This window comes from Vipera ursinii (assembly GCF_947247035.1).
Source record: "Vipera ursinii genome assembly, chromosome: 4".
Taxonomy (NCBI): domain Eukaryota; kingdom Metazoa; phylum Chordata; class Lepidosauria; order Squamata; family Viperidae; genus Vipera; species Vipera ursinii.
Window position 1 is genome coordinate 43792125 of NC_139514.1, and position 18978 is coordinate 43811102.

An 18978-nucleotide genomic window follows, 5' to 3' on the forward strand; every position below is an offset into this window, starting at 1 on the left:
CCCCCTCCCAAATTCTTTACATTTGATATAATGAACAAAGGCTCATTTTAAGTACTTCTTTACTACCCGTAGCAGTCTACGCAGCAAATAAAATAAAATGTTAGAACAAACATCTGGCTTCATTTGCAGACATAATGTACTAGTTAGCCAGTAGTAATGCTTCATCCTTTCCCAAAAGCTTGCAATGGATTTCCTTCTACTTTTGTGGGTTGTGGCATGCCAGTGGAAAAAATGTTCTTCAAATAAGGTTCACAGTGTTGTTTCAAAGACAAAATGCTGCTTTTAATTAGGAACAATGTATCATATGAAACACTTTGATTTATAGATTAACTCAAAACAGCAGCAGATGATGGTGATGACGAAGGCATAAGGATAAGGAAAATATAAGTAATATGTAATATTGCTGTTTTTCTGCTGAAAGGAAAGGAGCCATTCTTATTATACAAGTATTGCTTTCAGTTATTCATAGCCTTGTTCTTTCTGAAAGTATTGGGTCACCAGGCCATGCTTTGTAAGAGTATTGGTAACTGTCGGTTAATTATCAAGTTGGTTCTAGTTTGACATACAGTTTAAAATAGATAATTTCATAAATCAATAATATAAAAACTAGTGTCACTCAAATTATTATTATTATTTTTTAATTCCATTTATATCCCGCCCTTCTCCGAAGACTCAGGGCGGCTTTACAAGCTTAGCAGTAGCCTTCATTCTATGTATATGCCTGCTTATTAGGGCTTTCATACACCCCCCAAGTGGCATTATTACAAAGTCAGCTTAATTGCCCCCAACAATCTGGGTCCTCATTTTACCTACCTCAGAAGGATGGAAGGCTGAGTCAACCTTGAGCCTGGTGGGATGCGAACCTGCACTAATTGCAGGCAGCTGGTGTTACTTAAGGAGGCATTAGCCCACTGCTCCACCAAGGCTATTTTTAGGAACAAAAATACTAATTCAATAAAATTGAAAACTTAAATTTAAAATTTCAGTTTACCCTACATTTTAATGTGGTGGCCTTATATTAATACTGCTAATAATGGTAGGCATTTCATGTTCAAGAATTAAGGGCTTTATAAATATTCTTTCTCATTCGGTTAAATTGATCAGAATTGTTAAACTTAGATTTCATCACAGTATTGTTTTATTTATGGAACAATTCTATGGGATATTAAAAATTTCTAAATAAGAGAAATACAAATTTTTAAGAAGTTATATCTAATTTTTGAACTTTTTCCATAACATGCTGATTAATGAAACACATTTATTCTTAATTTAACAAAAAAATCTGTCAAATTTCATTCACTTTCTCATTTTTATATATATAATGTTCCTCTAGCACCTTTTGTTGTTTGGTTCATATACTTTAGAAAACATAGTTTGTTTAACAAACTGGTTTGGCTTCACATATAGAACATAAGCTATAATCCATCCTATATAAACTATTTTCTATTTGTTGATTAATTAAATCAGTAAATTATTACCACCCTGGTGACACAACTGTTAAAGTTAATTGTTTGAAATTCCGTAATTTTGTGTCATCTCTCTTAAAAATTTAAAGAGGTTTTTTTTAAAAAAAATCGCCCAAGAAACTCCAGAACAAATATGCATCACAGCTTTGTAATAAACATGAGATTTAGCCTTATCATCTGTTGAGCTCAGCTGTTCTTTCAGAGACTAATTTCTTCTTTATATTTTAAGAGCTCATTCCGTAATACCATCTGTAGAGGAAGCTATAAGCAAACTGAAATAGCTAGACTTACAATATGTTGGTAAGAGATGTTATCTACCAAATGGCAACACAATATTTTAAATGTGTTCTATTTAAGTTACATACTAAGTTTTAGTGTGTTTGATAAAGTAGCCATAATCCCTCCCCTGCCAAATTTGACTAATAAAGTGGTGTCTTGACACCATCTGTCTATGCAATGCAACCACTCCCGTGACCTCTGTTCATTTATTAGCAAAATGCTCCCCCCAGCTATCCCCCAATTATTGTTGTTTCTCTGTACACAATATTTTATACAGATGGTAACTGTGCGTGCAAAAAGGGGAAAATTCAGATAATTAAATGTGCTCTGCAGATTTTCTGTATAATGTGATATGTTGACAATGTTGAATTGGCAGTAAGAAAACCCTGAGGAAATCTGGACAGAAAATGAAATGGTGGTAGCTCATTTTACAGTTAATACCCTTTAACTATTCTGTTCTTCTAGAAAACTGTGATGTGAGAGTGTAAATTCTTTCAGTGGGGGGATGCATTGAGGTCAAATCTTGCTTAGTTTTATGAATACTTATTTAAGCAGAGCAGTATTTCTGCATTACTTAGTCTTCAGTGCAGTTCAGAAGTAACTGAGAACATCTGAATGATGGTTATTGTTAGAATTCCTAGTCTTGAAGGGTTCATATTTTTATTTATATAGGTTGTCACTAAACTCTGTTTATTTTATTATGTGCTAGGTGCTAAAAGAATTCTGGTGAACTAAAGGAGGATAGAGTGAAAAGGAAAATGTTTCATTTCTTAAGTAAGAACATATATCAGGAACAAATATTAAGCAACTACAGATAACTACAGATCATTGAGTGTTATAACAAGCATATTAAAACAGTTGTACCTATATATATAGAATTTCATAGATATAAAACAGGTAGTTTTCAACTTGTGACCACATTTGAGCCCAAAATTTAAGTGAGAAATTTGTCAAGTGAGTTTTGCCCCATTTTACTTTTCTTATCACATTTGTTAAATAAACCACTGCAGTTGTTAAATTAGTAACATGGTTGTTAAGTAAATATGGCTTCCCCATTGACTTTGCTTGTCAGAAGTTTGCAAAAGGGGATCACATGACCCCAGGGCACTGCAGCCATCATAAATATGAGCCAGTTTTCAAGCACCTGAATATAAATCACATGATCATGAGGATGCACCAATGGCCAGAAATGTAAAAAATGGTTATAAGTCACTTTTTTCAATGCCGTTGTAACTTCAAATGGTCACCAAACAAACTGTTGTAAATTGAGAACTATCTGTATGAAATGTATATACTTAGCTATGAAACTCAGCTGGGTGTCTCAGCCTAACTCACCTCACAGGATTGCTGTTGTGGGCAGAATAGAAGGAGGAAGGAAGTGTGTTGGATATTTTCACTTTCTTGAGTTACTTGTAAAAAAATACTAAAAGTGAGATATAAATAAAATAAATATCAGAAATTCAAATATATGAGAATGATGTTGTCTATAAATGGTTTCAAGACTTCTCCCCACTCCCCCTCTCACCCAAAAGGCATTTACCTGTTTAGATCAGTTTGTTGTGCATACAGGGTAACATATTTCCCATCATACCTGAAAATGGTCATGATGGCCCTCCATCTATGAGAATTTGGTACCTTTTTTGGGGGGGGGAGAAACATCATAACAGATGAGTTATGCTGCTACTTTTACAGTATTAGATGATGGAAGAAATAGAAAAATTCAAAATAGATATTGGATTAAACAAATTGTGCCCATTGCACTAACAGTAACACAAATGTTATTAGAAAAACGTATTCAAGATTTTAAAACAAGTTCAATTATCTATGAAGGCAAACTATAATCATAGTTCACATTTTACACTTGCTGACATAGCTTTCTGTTCCTACTCATGACATCAACAGTTTCCCACACAAGTCCCTATAATTAATAATCAAGAAAGAACAAGGTTTTGAGACTTATGCTGCAATCTTATACATAATTTTATGGAAGTACTTTGCTTATTGCCAGTCACAATGGCAATAAACTGGTTTCCAATCATTATCATGTAACTGTGGGGATGCAGTAATGACTGCATATTCAATGACAGGTTGCAAAGTGAGGATTTACTTGTATGTCCCTAATTTTATTAGGAATTCTGCTATAAACCATGTCATTGATTAAATAAATTACTGCTTATGAGAAAATAACACTTTTTTCCAAACAGAGTTACAGGTAGTCCCCGAGGTACGAGCCTAATAGAGCCTGCAGGTTAGGCTCATAATCGTCAAATGAATCAGACTCAATATTACAACATTTTAAAATCAAACTCATTAATTGAATGGGTCATTAAATGAACGAAGATTTGACTTATTATTTCCTCCGATGGCTGCCTGAAGTGAGAGACTTTTCCGCCACTCCTGTAGGCTGTTTCCGGCCGCCAATCATCTGTTTCAGGTTTCAGGAACTACAGTATTGTAAATTGCCTCCCAAGCAGGCAGCAGCCTTTTTTAAGAAAAAACATCATTTGTTGCCAGGCAGCTCAAGCTTCATCAGAGGGGGGTGGAGAACTCTCTGATTGATATGTTGGATCTAAATCAATATGTTAACTGCTCCTTTGGTGGAAAATCAGGTCTCAATAACTTTACGCCCATATAACTTTGAAACTTTGAACTGGCAGTCCAACATATCAGTATGTAAGAAACCAGACCTTTCAAAGTGCCAATTCACAAGAAAGCAATCATATAGCTCCAAACAACTGACCACACTGGCACACAAGATGTTTATGAGCTAAAAAGAATAGGACAAGAAAATCCTGCTAATGATGTTACCTAGTTTGGTAACGAAACATTCAGGAATTATATTAAAACAAGTTTGAAGAACACACCACAGCCAAAATAATATATCAGTAAGTAAGTGGCTGGTATTACACTAATTTTCTGCTTGTAGGCTGCCGTATTATTTTCATTGGTACTGGGGCAGAGGATGTTGGGCTAGGTAGACTTAGAGTGTATTCCCAAATATCCTTTCCTATTTTAAAAGAAATGAAATAATGAAGAATTAAGTTAGAAATAAATGTAATAAAATAATTACTGTTTTAGTTAAATGTTATGGAAAAGTAATAGGTAAATGAAAGATTATCTCTATTTATACAGTGTGCATTCCCAATTCTTCAGTGACAATGAAAGTTTAAAGGTATTTTTGTTAGACTGTTCACTTAGATTACAGACTCCATTAAGGAATAATCATGTTGATTTACCTGCAAAAGGGTCACACCTTTTATTCTTCAGTGTCTCATTAACCTGGAGTTTTCTAATGCTTCTTGAATGTTGGGAATGTTAACTTTAAAGTTTCACTATGACTGAGGTTGGTCACATTCCTTTAGGGATTTGTTACTAATCCTTTAAAAGGCTGTTTGAAATATTTTGTTTTCTAAAAGTATAAATGTGTCTGCAAAATTGCTCCTAAAATTTTGCTTTTCTGCTTTCTGTCACAGGAGCTAATATCTCACATAACCCAGAGCTCTGTAACCCACTATATGGTTGTAACTATTTTGTAGGAGAAAACCATGCACAAAAACCCACCTTCACTGCATATTTGAATAGAAATCAAGCAGAAAAACTCAGCAGTATCTACATGACTGGTTTTTGAAGAAGCTTCTGGAAAGGAATTAATAAATTGTACTTTTATCCTTTTTCCTTCATGGAAAAATCCTTTAATTAATACCAGACTTTGTTTCTTTTATGTTATATTCCTCACTTCAGTTGCTTACTGTGTATTTATAGTACTACTTACAAACTTGCAGTATTTCCGTCAACATAAACCTGGATCAACCCTGAAATATTTTTTCTTTTCAGGTTGACATGTATACAACTGTATGCTACTTTTCCAAATACAACATTGCAATTATTTTGTTATACTTGACTTACAGCTTTTCATTTATTTGAAGTTAAACAGCACTGAAAAAAGTGACTTATGACCTTTTTCACACTTACAACTGTTGCAGCATTCCCATGGTCATGTGATCAGAATTTGGGTGCTTGGCAGCTGATATTTATTTATGACAGCTGCATTGTCCCAAGGTCATGAGTCACCATTTGTAAACTTCCCAGCCAGCTTTTAACAAGCAGAGTCAATGGGGGGAAGCAAATTTGCTCAATATATGATTCAGTTAACAACTGCAGTGTTTCGCTTAAGAACCCTGGCAAAAGAGGGTGTAAAATAAGACAAAACCCACTTAACAACTGCAACTTTGCTGTAGAAAAGGAGAAATTGTGCAACAAAATGAAGAAAAAAAGTGAAGCACTAGATCACAGGTATCAAACTCGATCACGTCACGTATTGTGACATATCACAATGTTTTTTGCCTTTGTGGAGCTGGGGTGGGCATGGCCTGCATGTGATGCACCCTGCCTGAGGGCCACCAGTTTGACACCCCTGCTCTAGATCAAAGTCTTCCTCTATCCAAAATCCAGTGTTAATCAGTATGGACCAATTCTGTCATTAATACTTACTTTTGTTGACAAAAGACCAAATTGCCAAATTACTGGAGCATAATAGCTATCATAAAAATGGTAAAGAACCCCAAGAATAGTATAATTAGTAAAATTATGCTAGTAACACACACACACACACAGACACAGACACACACTACAACAGTAAATTCAGAGACCTGTGTGTATATTCTTGTGCTGCATTGGCCTTGGAGATCAGGTTAGTGGGTTAATGGGGATTTTGAGGGCTTGACTGCTGTAGTATCTTACTGTAGAGAAATTGGGTATCACCATTTTGTTTGTCCATGGTGAGCAACATTATCTCAGATGATTTCAATTAGCTTCAGGGTTCAGTTTCCTAATTCAGGTTCAATGCACTATTTCCTTATAGTAGCAGCAACTTTGGAAGATAGTTGTAATATGGCACATTAAAAGGCTTGAATATTTGCTAGTAAGCATTATCAAAATATTTATCTGCTTATTACTAAGCCAGGAACATGTAGCTGTATGGGTCAGCAAAGTAACCTTTCTGCTTTCCTTTTTCCTTTGATTTGCATATTCAGATCTGATCAGGTTAATCAGGTGAATAAAGAAACTGGTCCCTAGCTACAGACTTCATTAACTTATGAATAGGTAAACTGTTAAGATCTTGTTTCAACTGACATACAGAAAGGGTGACACAACTGTGGATAAAATTAAGGTGATTTTTTTAAAAATATGTAATTAGGAACATTCATATTAAGACATTTTAGTGTTTTGTCTGCCAAGTATATCTACAGTTTTAGAAGTAATACACTGCTAGAGACCAGGATAGGCATCTGATATCATCTGGATGTTTTAGACTTCACTTTCAATGATGTTCTGTTTGCTGTGCCACCTAAATTTATGAATTATGCTACCATGTTTTCCCAAAAGTAAGACCTACCCTGAAAATAAGTCCTAGCTTGATTTTTGTGGGTGGGCCTAATATCAGCCCTACCTAAAAAATAAGCCCTAGTTTTGGGCTGTTGCACACACCTAAAAATCAAGCTAGGGTGGGGATGGGGGGGTGGAGCTGCCCCTCGTGCCCCGCACCCACTTACCTTGCAGCCAGGCCTCTTGTCAACAGCCCACTTCTTTTGCAGCATCCCCAGGCCTGCATTTCACAGTCAAAGGCTTTTCCAGAAGTCACTGCAACCAAGAACCAAGCTATGGATTCAATACATAGCTCAGTTCTCAGCTGCAGCGGCCTTCCAGAAAATCCTTAAGGCCGGAGCTCCATTCTCAGCTGCAGAATGAAACTGCTCCTTCGGCCGCAGAACACATGGGCCGGCTGGGTGGGGCTGTTGGTGCCTGAGGTGAGTGGAAAAGACACCCCCCCCCCTGAAATTAAGACCTGGTGCTTCTTTTGGAGGCAAAAAAATAAATAAGACCGGGTCTTATTTTTGGAGAAACACAGTAAGCCATAATACAGGCTGGTTTGATTTAGTATATTTATAATCTATTTTGCTTTGCAAAGCACAATTTATGTGTTGCTGTGGTATTGAAATACACCAAATAATGTTTCTTGAAATGATCATGTGCTAGTGTAATGTGTGAACACCATTAAATTCATATTGATGACAAGGTTATTTCAGGCTATGTGTAGAGCATCTCATTGCCTACCACTATAATTTATTGCTTATCTGAAGTTAAACTTACAGTTTGTATTTAATTGCACTGTTGTTAATCTATATAGATTGAAACCAGAATCTCAGCTTGACAGCTTTCTCTTAAAACTGCTTGACAAACAGTATGACTAAGATTGTAACATTTCCCCCCTAAATTGTATTAGTAAAGTATAACAAACAGTCAAAAGAGAGAGAGAGAGAGACTATAGTAAGAAACTACACACATTGCAATGATTAAAATTAACTAAACATAACGGGAAATAATAAACAGGAAAGGAAGAAAAATCCTTAAACTTATTCAGTCTATATAGAAACATTTTGTTTCATGCTCTCAATTTGAGAGAGTAGAAATGTATGAATTCCCAATTGATAAGGATCACTTAAGTAAATTTATTTTGCCATCTACATAAAATACTTCACAATAGAGCTAAGACTGCAACATAACTCACATTACAGCTGACAGTAGGATTGACAATACATCATCCTTAACATAGTGAACGTATTGCCTTGCTGTGAACATTATCGATATTTGATTGAGGCCTCAAACCCTCCAATGCAGTGGGGTTGGGGAGAAAGGGTTATTTGTGAACCATCTTATGACCTGCTATGTCCCTCAGATTCTGAATATTCAGTTGAGTCCCTGTGTATTAAAAAGTTGCCAGTTATTGTTAGGTATCCTATTAACTATTTAAGGTCATTAAGAATAATTATAAAGTGCATCTTTATCTTTTATTTTTAATCCAAGCTTCAACATTTTAATACTAGTAGAAATTAAACATGGAATTTGCATTTTTAGGTTCACGACTTCGTCAGGATGATTTCCCACCTCGAATTATCGAACATCCTTCGGATTTAATTGTTTCTAAAGGAGAACCAGCAACACTGAACTGCAAGGCTGAAGGCAGACCAGTTCCAACGATTGAATGGTACAAAGGAGGAGAAAGGGTTGAAACTGATAAAGATGATCCTCGTTCTCATCGGATGTTGCTACCGACTGGATCTTTATTTTTCTTACGTATAGTTCATGGCCGCAAAAGTAGGCCTGATGAAGGAGTTTATATCTGTGTAGCCAGGAATTACCTTGGTGAAGCTGTGAGTCACAATGCATCACTGGAAGTAGCAAGTAAGTCTTTTGTTTCCCTTTTTTTTGTTTAGCAACTCTTTAAATAGAAGACAGTAGAACTATTGTTTTGATGTAATAGATAGACTGAGAAATAATTATATGCACTGTATATAATCATTTCCTTTGCATAAAAGCAGTTGATATATCTAATCAAGTGAATGGATAGTAATCAGTAAAGTCAAAGTGTCCTGATTTGCAAGTATAATTTATGAAGCTACTATATATGCATTTAGAACAGTGGTGGGATTCAACCAGTTTGCACCAGTTTGGCAGAACCAATAGCTAATTTTTTCTTGCCTAGACCCAGAAAGGACTTCCAGAAGCAGCATCCACACACAGAACCAGTTGTTCACATATTTGAATCCCACCATTGATTTAGAAAAAAGTTTTTAAACATTACCACCTTGCCATTATAACAAACAATGGTGTTTTTATATGGATATAATAATGAAACAATTTTGAAATATTTTTACTAAGTCCAGAATTTTGCCAAACTAATATACACAGGGCAAAGCTTAACGTCTACTGATCAATGTAAAAGCAAGGTAAAAGCAATTATTTTGTCATTCATTCTAGTAAAATTGCATTGATAATATATTTAAATAATGGTATATTTATTCAATAATTATATGCTTAAGGTTTATTCTAAGTTTTTTAGTTCATCTACACATGCAGTAGCATCATGCAAATGCTGTTGTGTTAGATGTGCATTATTATTTGGCAAACATAATCTGCGTGACTACTACATTCTATAAAGAATATGTACACTGAAGTACTGGTATAGTATCTACAGTATGTGCATAGGGTAAGCGATATCTAGATTAGTCACACAGTATCTTTGCATTTTTCTCTGTTAATTGGAATAATTAAGTGTACATTGTGATTTGTGCAGACAGGATATATAGCAATAGCACTTAGATTTATGTACCACTCATGGTGCTTTACAGCACACTCTAAGCAGTTTACAAATTCAGCATATTGCTTCCAAAAATCTGGGTCCTCATTTTACCAACCTTGGAAGGATGGAAAGCTGAGTCAACCTTGAACCGATTAGGATTGAAATCCTGGCTGTTAGAATATACTACTGCATTCTAACCTCTGTGCCAACACAGCTCATATACTAGTAGTATTTCTACTAGTATCTATCTCTATCTCTATCTCTATCTCTATCTATCTATCTATCTATCTATCTATCTATCTATCTATCTATCTATCTATCTATCTATCTATCTGTGAAGCTCTATGATTGGTACCTGCAATTTTTAAATAATATACCTTGAATTCTGCATATTGTTATAAGCCTTAGAGTTCGATTATAAGATTAAAGTTTGATAACATTTCTTTCTCTTAAGTGAGTACAACTTCATACCATTTATTCTCTGTTATTGGAGTTCTAAACAGCAGTTTTGAATTGTGTGGTAGCTATAACTATATAGCTGTTACTTTATTTTATTTTTTCTAAATAAATGCCTGTCACAGTAATCTATGCATTAATTATATAATGATTTACCGTACTAGTTCTGTGCTACTGTGGAATGTTTGCTGGAGATCATTTATTTATTTATTTATTTATTGCAACAAATAATCTCTTCCAACAATTTGGGGAAACACACAATAACTAAATAAAATTCATGGCTACATTGAAATTAAAAACTACTAATTTGTTTAAAGTTTTTTTAATTAATATCTTTACAGCTTGAACAAATTTTTTCACTGTTTGTTAAGAATATATATATATATATATATATATATATATATATATATATATATATATATATATATATATAGTATAGATGGATAGATATACACAGAAACACATAAATACAGACTAAATGTAAAGGGGAAAAGGATAGAAAGAAGTAAAATGTGCAAGAAAGAGGAAGAGAGAAGAATAATAAAAAGGAATATAATAAGGGAAGTGAAAAATATTTATAAAAGTGATTTTCAACTTTAATCACAAGTATAAATAAATTTAATGATAACTTCGCACCTTCTAAGGCTACAGATATTTATCTTTTCATCTCTTATCCCATCCTTTATTTGTCATTTGTAAATCCCCTTTAATTTCATCTGTCTTGTGAGCTAAAATTTATTCTAATTGTTATTTCTTCAACATCTTTTGGACATAGTCTATTAATAGAAGCAGATTTTACTGACATTGTTGATATCGTGGCTAATATTTTCTGATTTCATTCTTTGTAAGTCTCTCAGTATTTTTATTGTTAGAATATTTTCAAATATTTTTCGGGATTACAAATTTTTCCTTTGCATGAATAAGCAGGAAAAACAGCAATATCAATCATTTGCTCTGTAATAAATAGAAGGCAACAGATTGGAACACCCAAGATGTCTGATGAAACCACTTAGTGGGCATAGTTCTGCTGTGGTTAGCATAGCTCTACTGAGGCCATGGTTGTCTTCTGGAAAGGAAAATAATGAAACCCAGACAAAATTATACCTGAGGTGAGTCAAATAGTGCATAGAATGAGATAATAGGAGAAAATTCAAATGGACAGGATAAGAGCTCATTTGGGGTCTCAACAATGTCAACAACATTTTGCTCTTACTGCATCTGCAGAATACCATCCAGCAGACCTGTTCTGAGTCAGGTTCTACTAAGGAAGGTTGGACAGATAGATAATTTGATGGACCTTTGTGTGGAATTTACTAAGCATTTGTAAAACTAAATTTATTTACAAAACAGATGCCAGAGTTCACTGAAGCTCAGTTTTCCAAGTTATCTGAGATATGTTACACCCCATGAGTCCTAAGTAATTGTATTGATTATGTATAGCCTATTATTATCAATAAATATAATTGTCTTTGTAGATTACTTATGAGCAGACAGTGACCTTTCTGGTACTGTTTGATTCCTCAGTGACTTCTGATGCCATATGGCAATGTATTCTTCTGAATTCCTTAAAAATAATAGAAGAAGATCACATCGTGCTGCATGGTAATGGACTAGTTTTAGTTGGTGGAGATATGGGTATAGGGTTACAGTTCTGGACTTCTTAGTTGTGTGTCCTACAGAATGTAATGCACTCCTTTTTAACACTTCCATGAAGACATTGGCTGAAATCATTCATCAACACAGGGTCATTGTATTATCAATACAATGATATACAACTTAACATCTCAATCTATATATGTCAACCATTGATGTGTTCAAATGTTCTCCAAGTGCCTGGAGGCAGTTCAAATCTGGATTGAAAGGAATAAGTTAAGACTGAATCCCAGAAAGATGGAGCTGCTTTCAGTTTGTAAGCAATTGAGTTCCAGAAAGATTCCATCATCAATTTGGGTTTAGATTTGCTATGCTGAACTAATTTGTAACTTGAGGGTCATCCAAAATCAAATACCCCGATTTCAGAATAGGCAGCAGCTTTTACAAGAAAGCACTTTTTACAGCTGTATCTAGCTGTAGTTCTGGGATTGAAGCTTTATTCATAGTTATTCATGACTTGTCACCTCTCAATTGGACTGTTGTAATGCATCCATGTAAAATGAACTGAAAAATATTCAAAGGTTCAAGTCCAGAATTTAGCACACAATAGGTGCTCATTGTGTCCTTGTAACAGTGCTGGTTTGAGACTTCCACTGGTTATCAGTTGATAAAATGCAAGGTACAGGTAATTACTTTCAAAGTCTTGAATAATTTAGGGCCCACATATCTATGAAATCATCATTTTTGATTAACATCAGCTCTCCTAATATAATAAAGTGAAATAGGGGGGCTTTTTCATGGTACCCCCCTCACTAAGGACATACCATCTGCAAAGGCCACAAAAATAACTTCTTTATTTCTATCTGCTTATATTGTACAGTATCATCCCATATATTTTAATGGCTCCTTCTTTGTTGACATTTGGAATATGTATAAAAGCTTGACTTTTCAAACAGTCTCTAGGAAACAGATGTTTGCTCCTCTATTAATGGAAATGGTTTTATCTGGAAGAAAATGACAACCATTCCCGGAGTCTTGTGTTACGATTTAATGGTTTTGCATTGTTAGTTGTAATATGTTGTGTTTTATTCTGAGTTACATAGGGGGAATTGCATGTGATTCAGAGATCTTGAGATTATTGAAACCTACAAGTCACGCAATGCAAACAAACAAACAAATAAACTGATTAAAGAAACCAAGATTCAGCTCCATATTTGCTCAAAATGTTTCAGAATTTAGGCCTATGCTTTTTATCATACAGTTTCTCTAAATAAAAGGACAATAAACAGAAAGTTTTTATATGTATACATTTCAGCAGGCCACTGAAAATGTAAAATTCTACTCTATCTGGTATAAAGCCACACTGCACAATAGTTATTTTTATATCAGAAGTAGACAACCTGTGTCTAGTTGGATCATTGTTTCAGAGATATTTCCTTACCCAAACCAAGAAACAGAATTTTATGTCCTGGCTTTCTTGGTACCCCTTTAGGAGCCAGGCAGAGTTTTTGGACACACGTCTCCCAATAAAAATAGTTGAGGGGGCCATCTGAGTTCCAGAAGCACTCTGTGTTGCGATTGAGTTTGATTCCAGGGCAGGACAGAATGATAAAAAAAATCAGTGGGAGCAAGGACAATTTCTGACTTCCTGTTGGCTTTCCCATAGAATTTCTTTGTGGGAAGCTAGCAGTAGCATCAGAAATCTTCCTTCCTTCCTTACCCTACAATTACTAACATTTTAGATAGAGAATCAACATCTTTACTTCCATAGTAAAACATGCTCAAAGAGCTCCCTCTTGACTTGGGGTCATAAGTAACCAAGACCCAAAACTTTAGTCATATTAAAATTTGCAGCTCAAGAAGGAAGGGAGAAAGGAAGCAAGGTAGAAAAGATATTTTCCCCTGCCGCCTTCTTTAGATGGAGGTGGGATGTTTGCAGGAAGGTGTAACTTGTTGTAATATAATGTCAGTTTTTGCATTTTTGTTTTATCTTGTACTCTTTGAATAGACATCATCTCTTAAGTCTATTGATAAACCTTTTTTGTAGTTCATTTGGTTTAAGATGCTGTTTGGGTTTTGTCAATTTTTTATGTGACAAAATTGCATCTTTCCATAATTGATGTGAGCACCTAAAGCTAAAAAGAATTTTCAAATTGTCCTTGTTTATTTTAATGATCCTGTAATTCCTTGCATCAGAATGGAGTCGGGGCAACTGAATGGAGCTAAGAATTTACTAGCCGGATGCCATTTCTGAGGCCTATGCGGTTCTCACAAAAGACATTTTCTCTCTGTGCCCAGAGAGAGAAATATTTGCCGCTACCTAAGATCAAACTCACAGCCTCCTGATTGTTTTGATGAAAGTTCCATTTCTAGGCCATTATGCCACTCAAGTCCTTGTTATTATTTTTTAATAATGTTAATATTTAAATTATAAAGTGTGCCTTTGAAACTCAAAGAGGTTGTTTGGTCACATGTTAAAACATAAAGATGTTGACACAATAGATGATGATTTAGTGATGATTTACTGTTTAGCAAATCTGCACTTAGTTTTTAGATGCACAGGGTATACGTTCTGTAACCACCCCACATATAGTAACTAATGCAAAAGAGATGTCTTAGCTATTCTTCTAAAATCTATTCTTGACTCTGTGAACCCAGAGGCCCCATTCATGCATGCGCAAATAGGCTGCACACATCTGTCCGGTGCTAGCGGCCCCGTTAATGCACATGTGCAAACGGAGCTGCAACACTAGGACGAGTGGGGGGGAATGTGCGCCCACGTGGGCGTGCTCCAGCCAGCCATTTCCACAGCCCGCTGGCCAAGAGCCTGGTTGAGGACCCCTAACTTAGCTGAACATTGAAGACAATTTTGTGTTTAAAAAGAGAAACAAATACTTACTGTCCAAATATCATTTGATTTATCTGCTTTTTCTCTGATATGAGCAATTGTTTTCTGAACATAATAATTTATTTTACTGTTTTACTTCTTACTGTCTAACTTGCATTAAATGACTATTTTTCTTTTTTGTGGCTTCAGGTAAATACAGAATACAAGTCATACTTTCCTATCATTTCATACATTATAGTAAAATGTGCATATTGCAGAGATATTGGAAATGGTGTTACACTAACAATAAAATTAATGAGTATCTGCCATTAATAAAACATTTAAATCCTGCTGGCCATTATTGCATCATTATTCAACTGTAGTTTCCTAATTTCTTTACGAAGAATTGTTCCCCACTGCTTTTTAATCACAGTATTTTTATGCATAATATCATTTTATATTTTCTTTGAATAAGAAAAAATTACACATAGAATGTTGCGTGTTATTTTTGTAATATTCTATGTAAGAACACTTTTTTGGCAGTGGCAGATAGCTACTGTAAAGTCACGTAACAATAGCATTAGCTATTTGAAACGTGATACCGTGTATTTCTGTTAATTTCTGCTGTGTTACAGTAGTTATTGTGATTGCTAAGATATCTTGTCTGTAGGTCAGCAGTCTGTTTCATAAGGAAGTAGTAAACATAAAACCCATGACAATACTGAAACAGAGAGAAGAGATATAATAGAAGCTGGGATATTTTATCTCCTAAATAAATACTTTGCCCTTTTTTCTGAGCAAACATGGCTTAACTAAACACTATTTAAGTTACCTATTGGAGTCACAGCTGGACACAGCTCTACGTTGATTGAAGTTGATAGAGCATGTAAGTAGAAAAGGCATGACAGCTCTTACAGGTTTACACAAACGGACCCAATGATTATATGGAAGAAGTAACTAATGCAAAAGAGATGTCTTAGCTTTTCTACTAAAATCTATTCTTGACTCTCTGAACCCAGCCTTCTGATGACTTGAAATATTTGTCAATTACTTCCATGTTTTAGTTTTGTAGGATTATAAGCAGGTTCATATTACATCTGCAGGGACATGTTTTCTGGTAGTGAAAGGTCCCTATGCAATGTGGTAAAGGGCATGTTCTTGTCAAAATAGTTGGGTAATTTTGTCTACAGATCTTATGTTTCACAAGGGAAGAGCAATATTTATTACTTACTGATTTTCTGACTAGTCCATAAAATTTATATTTCAGTGTATATTTTTTTATACATGGCAGCTTACTTTCCTCGAAACTATCACTAAGAGATGATAACTATACAAGAAATTGAGGTAAAATAAGCATGTAAAAATGAAATTCTGAATTTTAGGTCTTGGAATAAGGAATAACAAAAGAATGTAGAAGCCTTCAATCGATACCCCATGGAAAAAGCTTAAGCTGTTTTATATATTTAGTTGAAAAAGTCTTCCAAGCTATTTTTAGGTTTAGAATTTAAAAGGTATAATATAAAGGGAAAATAGATTGGAAAAGACAGATCTTAAGAAATGGAACTCTGATATCTGGACTTTATTTCAAAGTTCTGAAAAAGAAACAGTTTCAGGAATGGAGGAATCATTGTAGTGACCCAGTTTGTCATTTCAGTGGCTGAGAATTATTGAAACTGTCTCGACTGGTTTTTTTTTCTGCCTCTTGACATTTCCAAAAGTTTCCTTCTTTTACTTAATAGTAGAAAAGCCCTACATGGCATGGGTCCGGAGTACCTCGGGGATCACCTGCTGCCGGCGTCAACTTCCCTCTGCCCTGTGCGTTCCCACAGGGAGGGCCTCCTCAGGGTGCCACCGGTCAGAGAATGTCGGCTGGTGGCCCCCAGGGGGAGGGCCTTCTCTGTGGGCACCCCGGCTTTATGGAATCAGCTGCTGGTCGAGCTCCGGATGGCACCTGACCTCCGCTCCTTCCGGCGCGGTCTGAAGACCTACCTATTTGAGCAAGCCGGCCTGGCCTGATGGGGGATGTGCTGGGGTTTTTATTGGGGATTTTTATTATTCTACTGTTTTTAGCTTGGGCTCTTATTTAATTCTTTTTTAATTTTTGTATTCTGTATTTTTTATGTGCCCTGTTCACCGCCCTGAGTCCTTCGGGAGAAGGGCAGTATACAAATATAATAAATGAAATGAAATGAAATGAACATGGTGTGTAATTCTCAAAAAAGTAGTATTTTGAGGATAGTAAGTTGTAATTTGTAAAAAAAAGTACGTTGAAATATAAACCTTGTTTACAGTGCTTGCCAGGATCTCTAGAAAACTAGCAGACAAATAATAAATGACAAATCTCAGCATTAAACAAGATGAATTGTAATTTCCTGGTCTGATCAGTTTGGTTAACCATAATGTAAAGTTATTTTATTAAGAATTATCCAAGAAAAATTATGAGCCTAAGAAGGATATATGCCACTGCAGAGATAAAAACATTTTGTCTGCAAACTGGCAGTTATAATCCTAAAACATGGATCGGTATTAGAAAGTGTTGCTGAAAAACAATGTTATATGAAAAACAAGATCTATGGATTTAAAGAAAGCTGCTGAAATTTACCAGGCAACTGAAGATATTATTACTTTAATAGCTAAAATGAATGGAAAAGATATTTCTACATAATATTACTGAAAATAAACAGAATGGCAGAATGAAGGAACAAAAAGTTGCATATGAAAAAGGGAGAATGAATAAGAAAAATATAACTTACCAATGGGCTTTTAAATTTTTTTCTCTTTAAATCAGTCTTGACTGCTAGCAACTGCCTGGACAATTTTTGTTGTTGTTGACAACATTTTCAGAAATGGTTTGCCACTGCCTTTTTCCTAGACCTAGAAAGTGACTGAAAGTCATACAGGTGACTTCATGCCTAAACCAGGATGAGAATTCATAGTCTCCCAGTTTGCAGTGCTATTAACTACAAGAGTAAGCTAGCTTCTGAATAGCGTTCAAAATATATACTTTTGTCATATTATGAATGTCTAGGAGGTATGATTTTATTACTTGTATTTTTATGTACTTGTTTTTAGGTTCTAATTGACATACTATAAAATGCTGGGAGTTTAGCTGGGGCATGCATGGTATAGGCTATAAGAACAGTAATTAAACAAATTTAAAACCAAGTTGGTACTTAAAGTTGTTTTTTTTAAAAAATTATATTTGTATACCGCCCTTCTCCCGAAGGACTCAGGGCGGTGAACAGGGCACATAAAAAATACAGAATACAAAAATTAAAAAAGAATTAAATAAGAGCCCGAGCTAAAAACAGTAGAATAATATTAAAAATCCCCAATAAAAACCCCAGCACATCCCACATCAGGCCAGGCCAGCTTGCTCAAATAGGTAGGAGCGTCGGAAGGAGCGAAGGTCAGGTGCCATCCGGAGCTCAACCGGCAGCTGATTCCATAAAGCCGGGGCGCCCACAGAGAAGGCCCTCCCCCTGGGGGCCACCAGCCGACATTCTCTGACTGGTGGCACTCTGCAAAATATATTCATTAATAGGTTTCTACATATAATTAAGTTTCTGCTTTTTAAAAATCCTGTACGCTCTTATTATTGTATTAAACTTATCTTCATACTTCATTCAACAGTGACAAAGGAGTGGAGAACTCAAAAATGTTTTCCAATATTCTAAAATAAGTTTTAATATGCACTTGAAATAGTAGATATTAGTTTCTTACTGCCAGGATCACATTTTAATTAACAGAAGATCCAATGTTAATTCAGTACATATATATATTTATTATTTCTGTTTTTTCTAGTTTAGTTGAGTTGAGTTGAGTTTATCATTTATAATTTAGCTCTTCTTTATAGTACATAAGATTGCCAAAGCTATGACTTTTAAATAGTTTAAATGATGAAAAAATATTTGCCATACAGATAGTCATCGCTTAACAATCCTAAATGTGATTGTGTCAATTCTACCTCTAAGCCAGGGGTCGGCAACCTAAAAAAGAAAAAGAGCCACTGGGAACCGGTTCCATCACAAATTAAAAAAAGAGGGAGCCGCGTGCGTGTGTCCATGCACGCGCATGCGCAAAAAGGTTTTTTGCGCATGCGCGGACGCACGCAGCTGCCATTTTTTAAAAAATGAGATGGAACCGGTTCCCGGTTGCCCGATGGCGACGGCCCGTCTGCAAAGCTGCCGCTTTCGGCAGCTTTGCAGACGGGCCGT

At 35.3% G+C, this 18978-nt stretch overlaps 1 protein-coding gene across 1 annotated transcript in view; it reads left to right on the forward strand.

Moving 5' to 3' along the window:
• Window positions 1-18978, forward strand: part of ROBO1 (roundabout guidance receptor 1) — a 230309-nt gene that overhangs the window by 25912 nt on the left and 185419 nt on the right. Inside the window, exon 2 of the mRNA XM_083362042.1 lies at window positions 8661-8987. Coding sequence (XP_083218168.1) covers window positions 8661-8987 — 327 coding nt within the window. The remainder of the gene's footprint in view (window positions 1-8660; window positions 8988-18978) is intronic.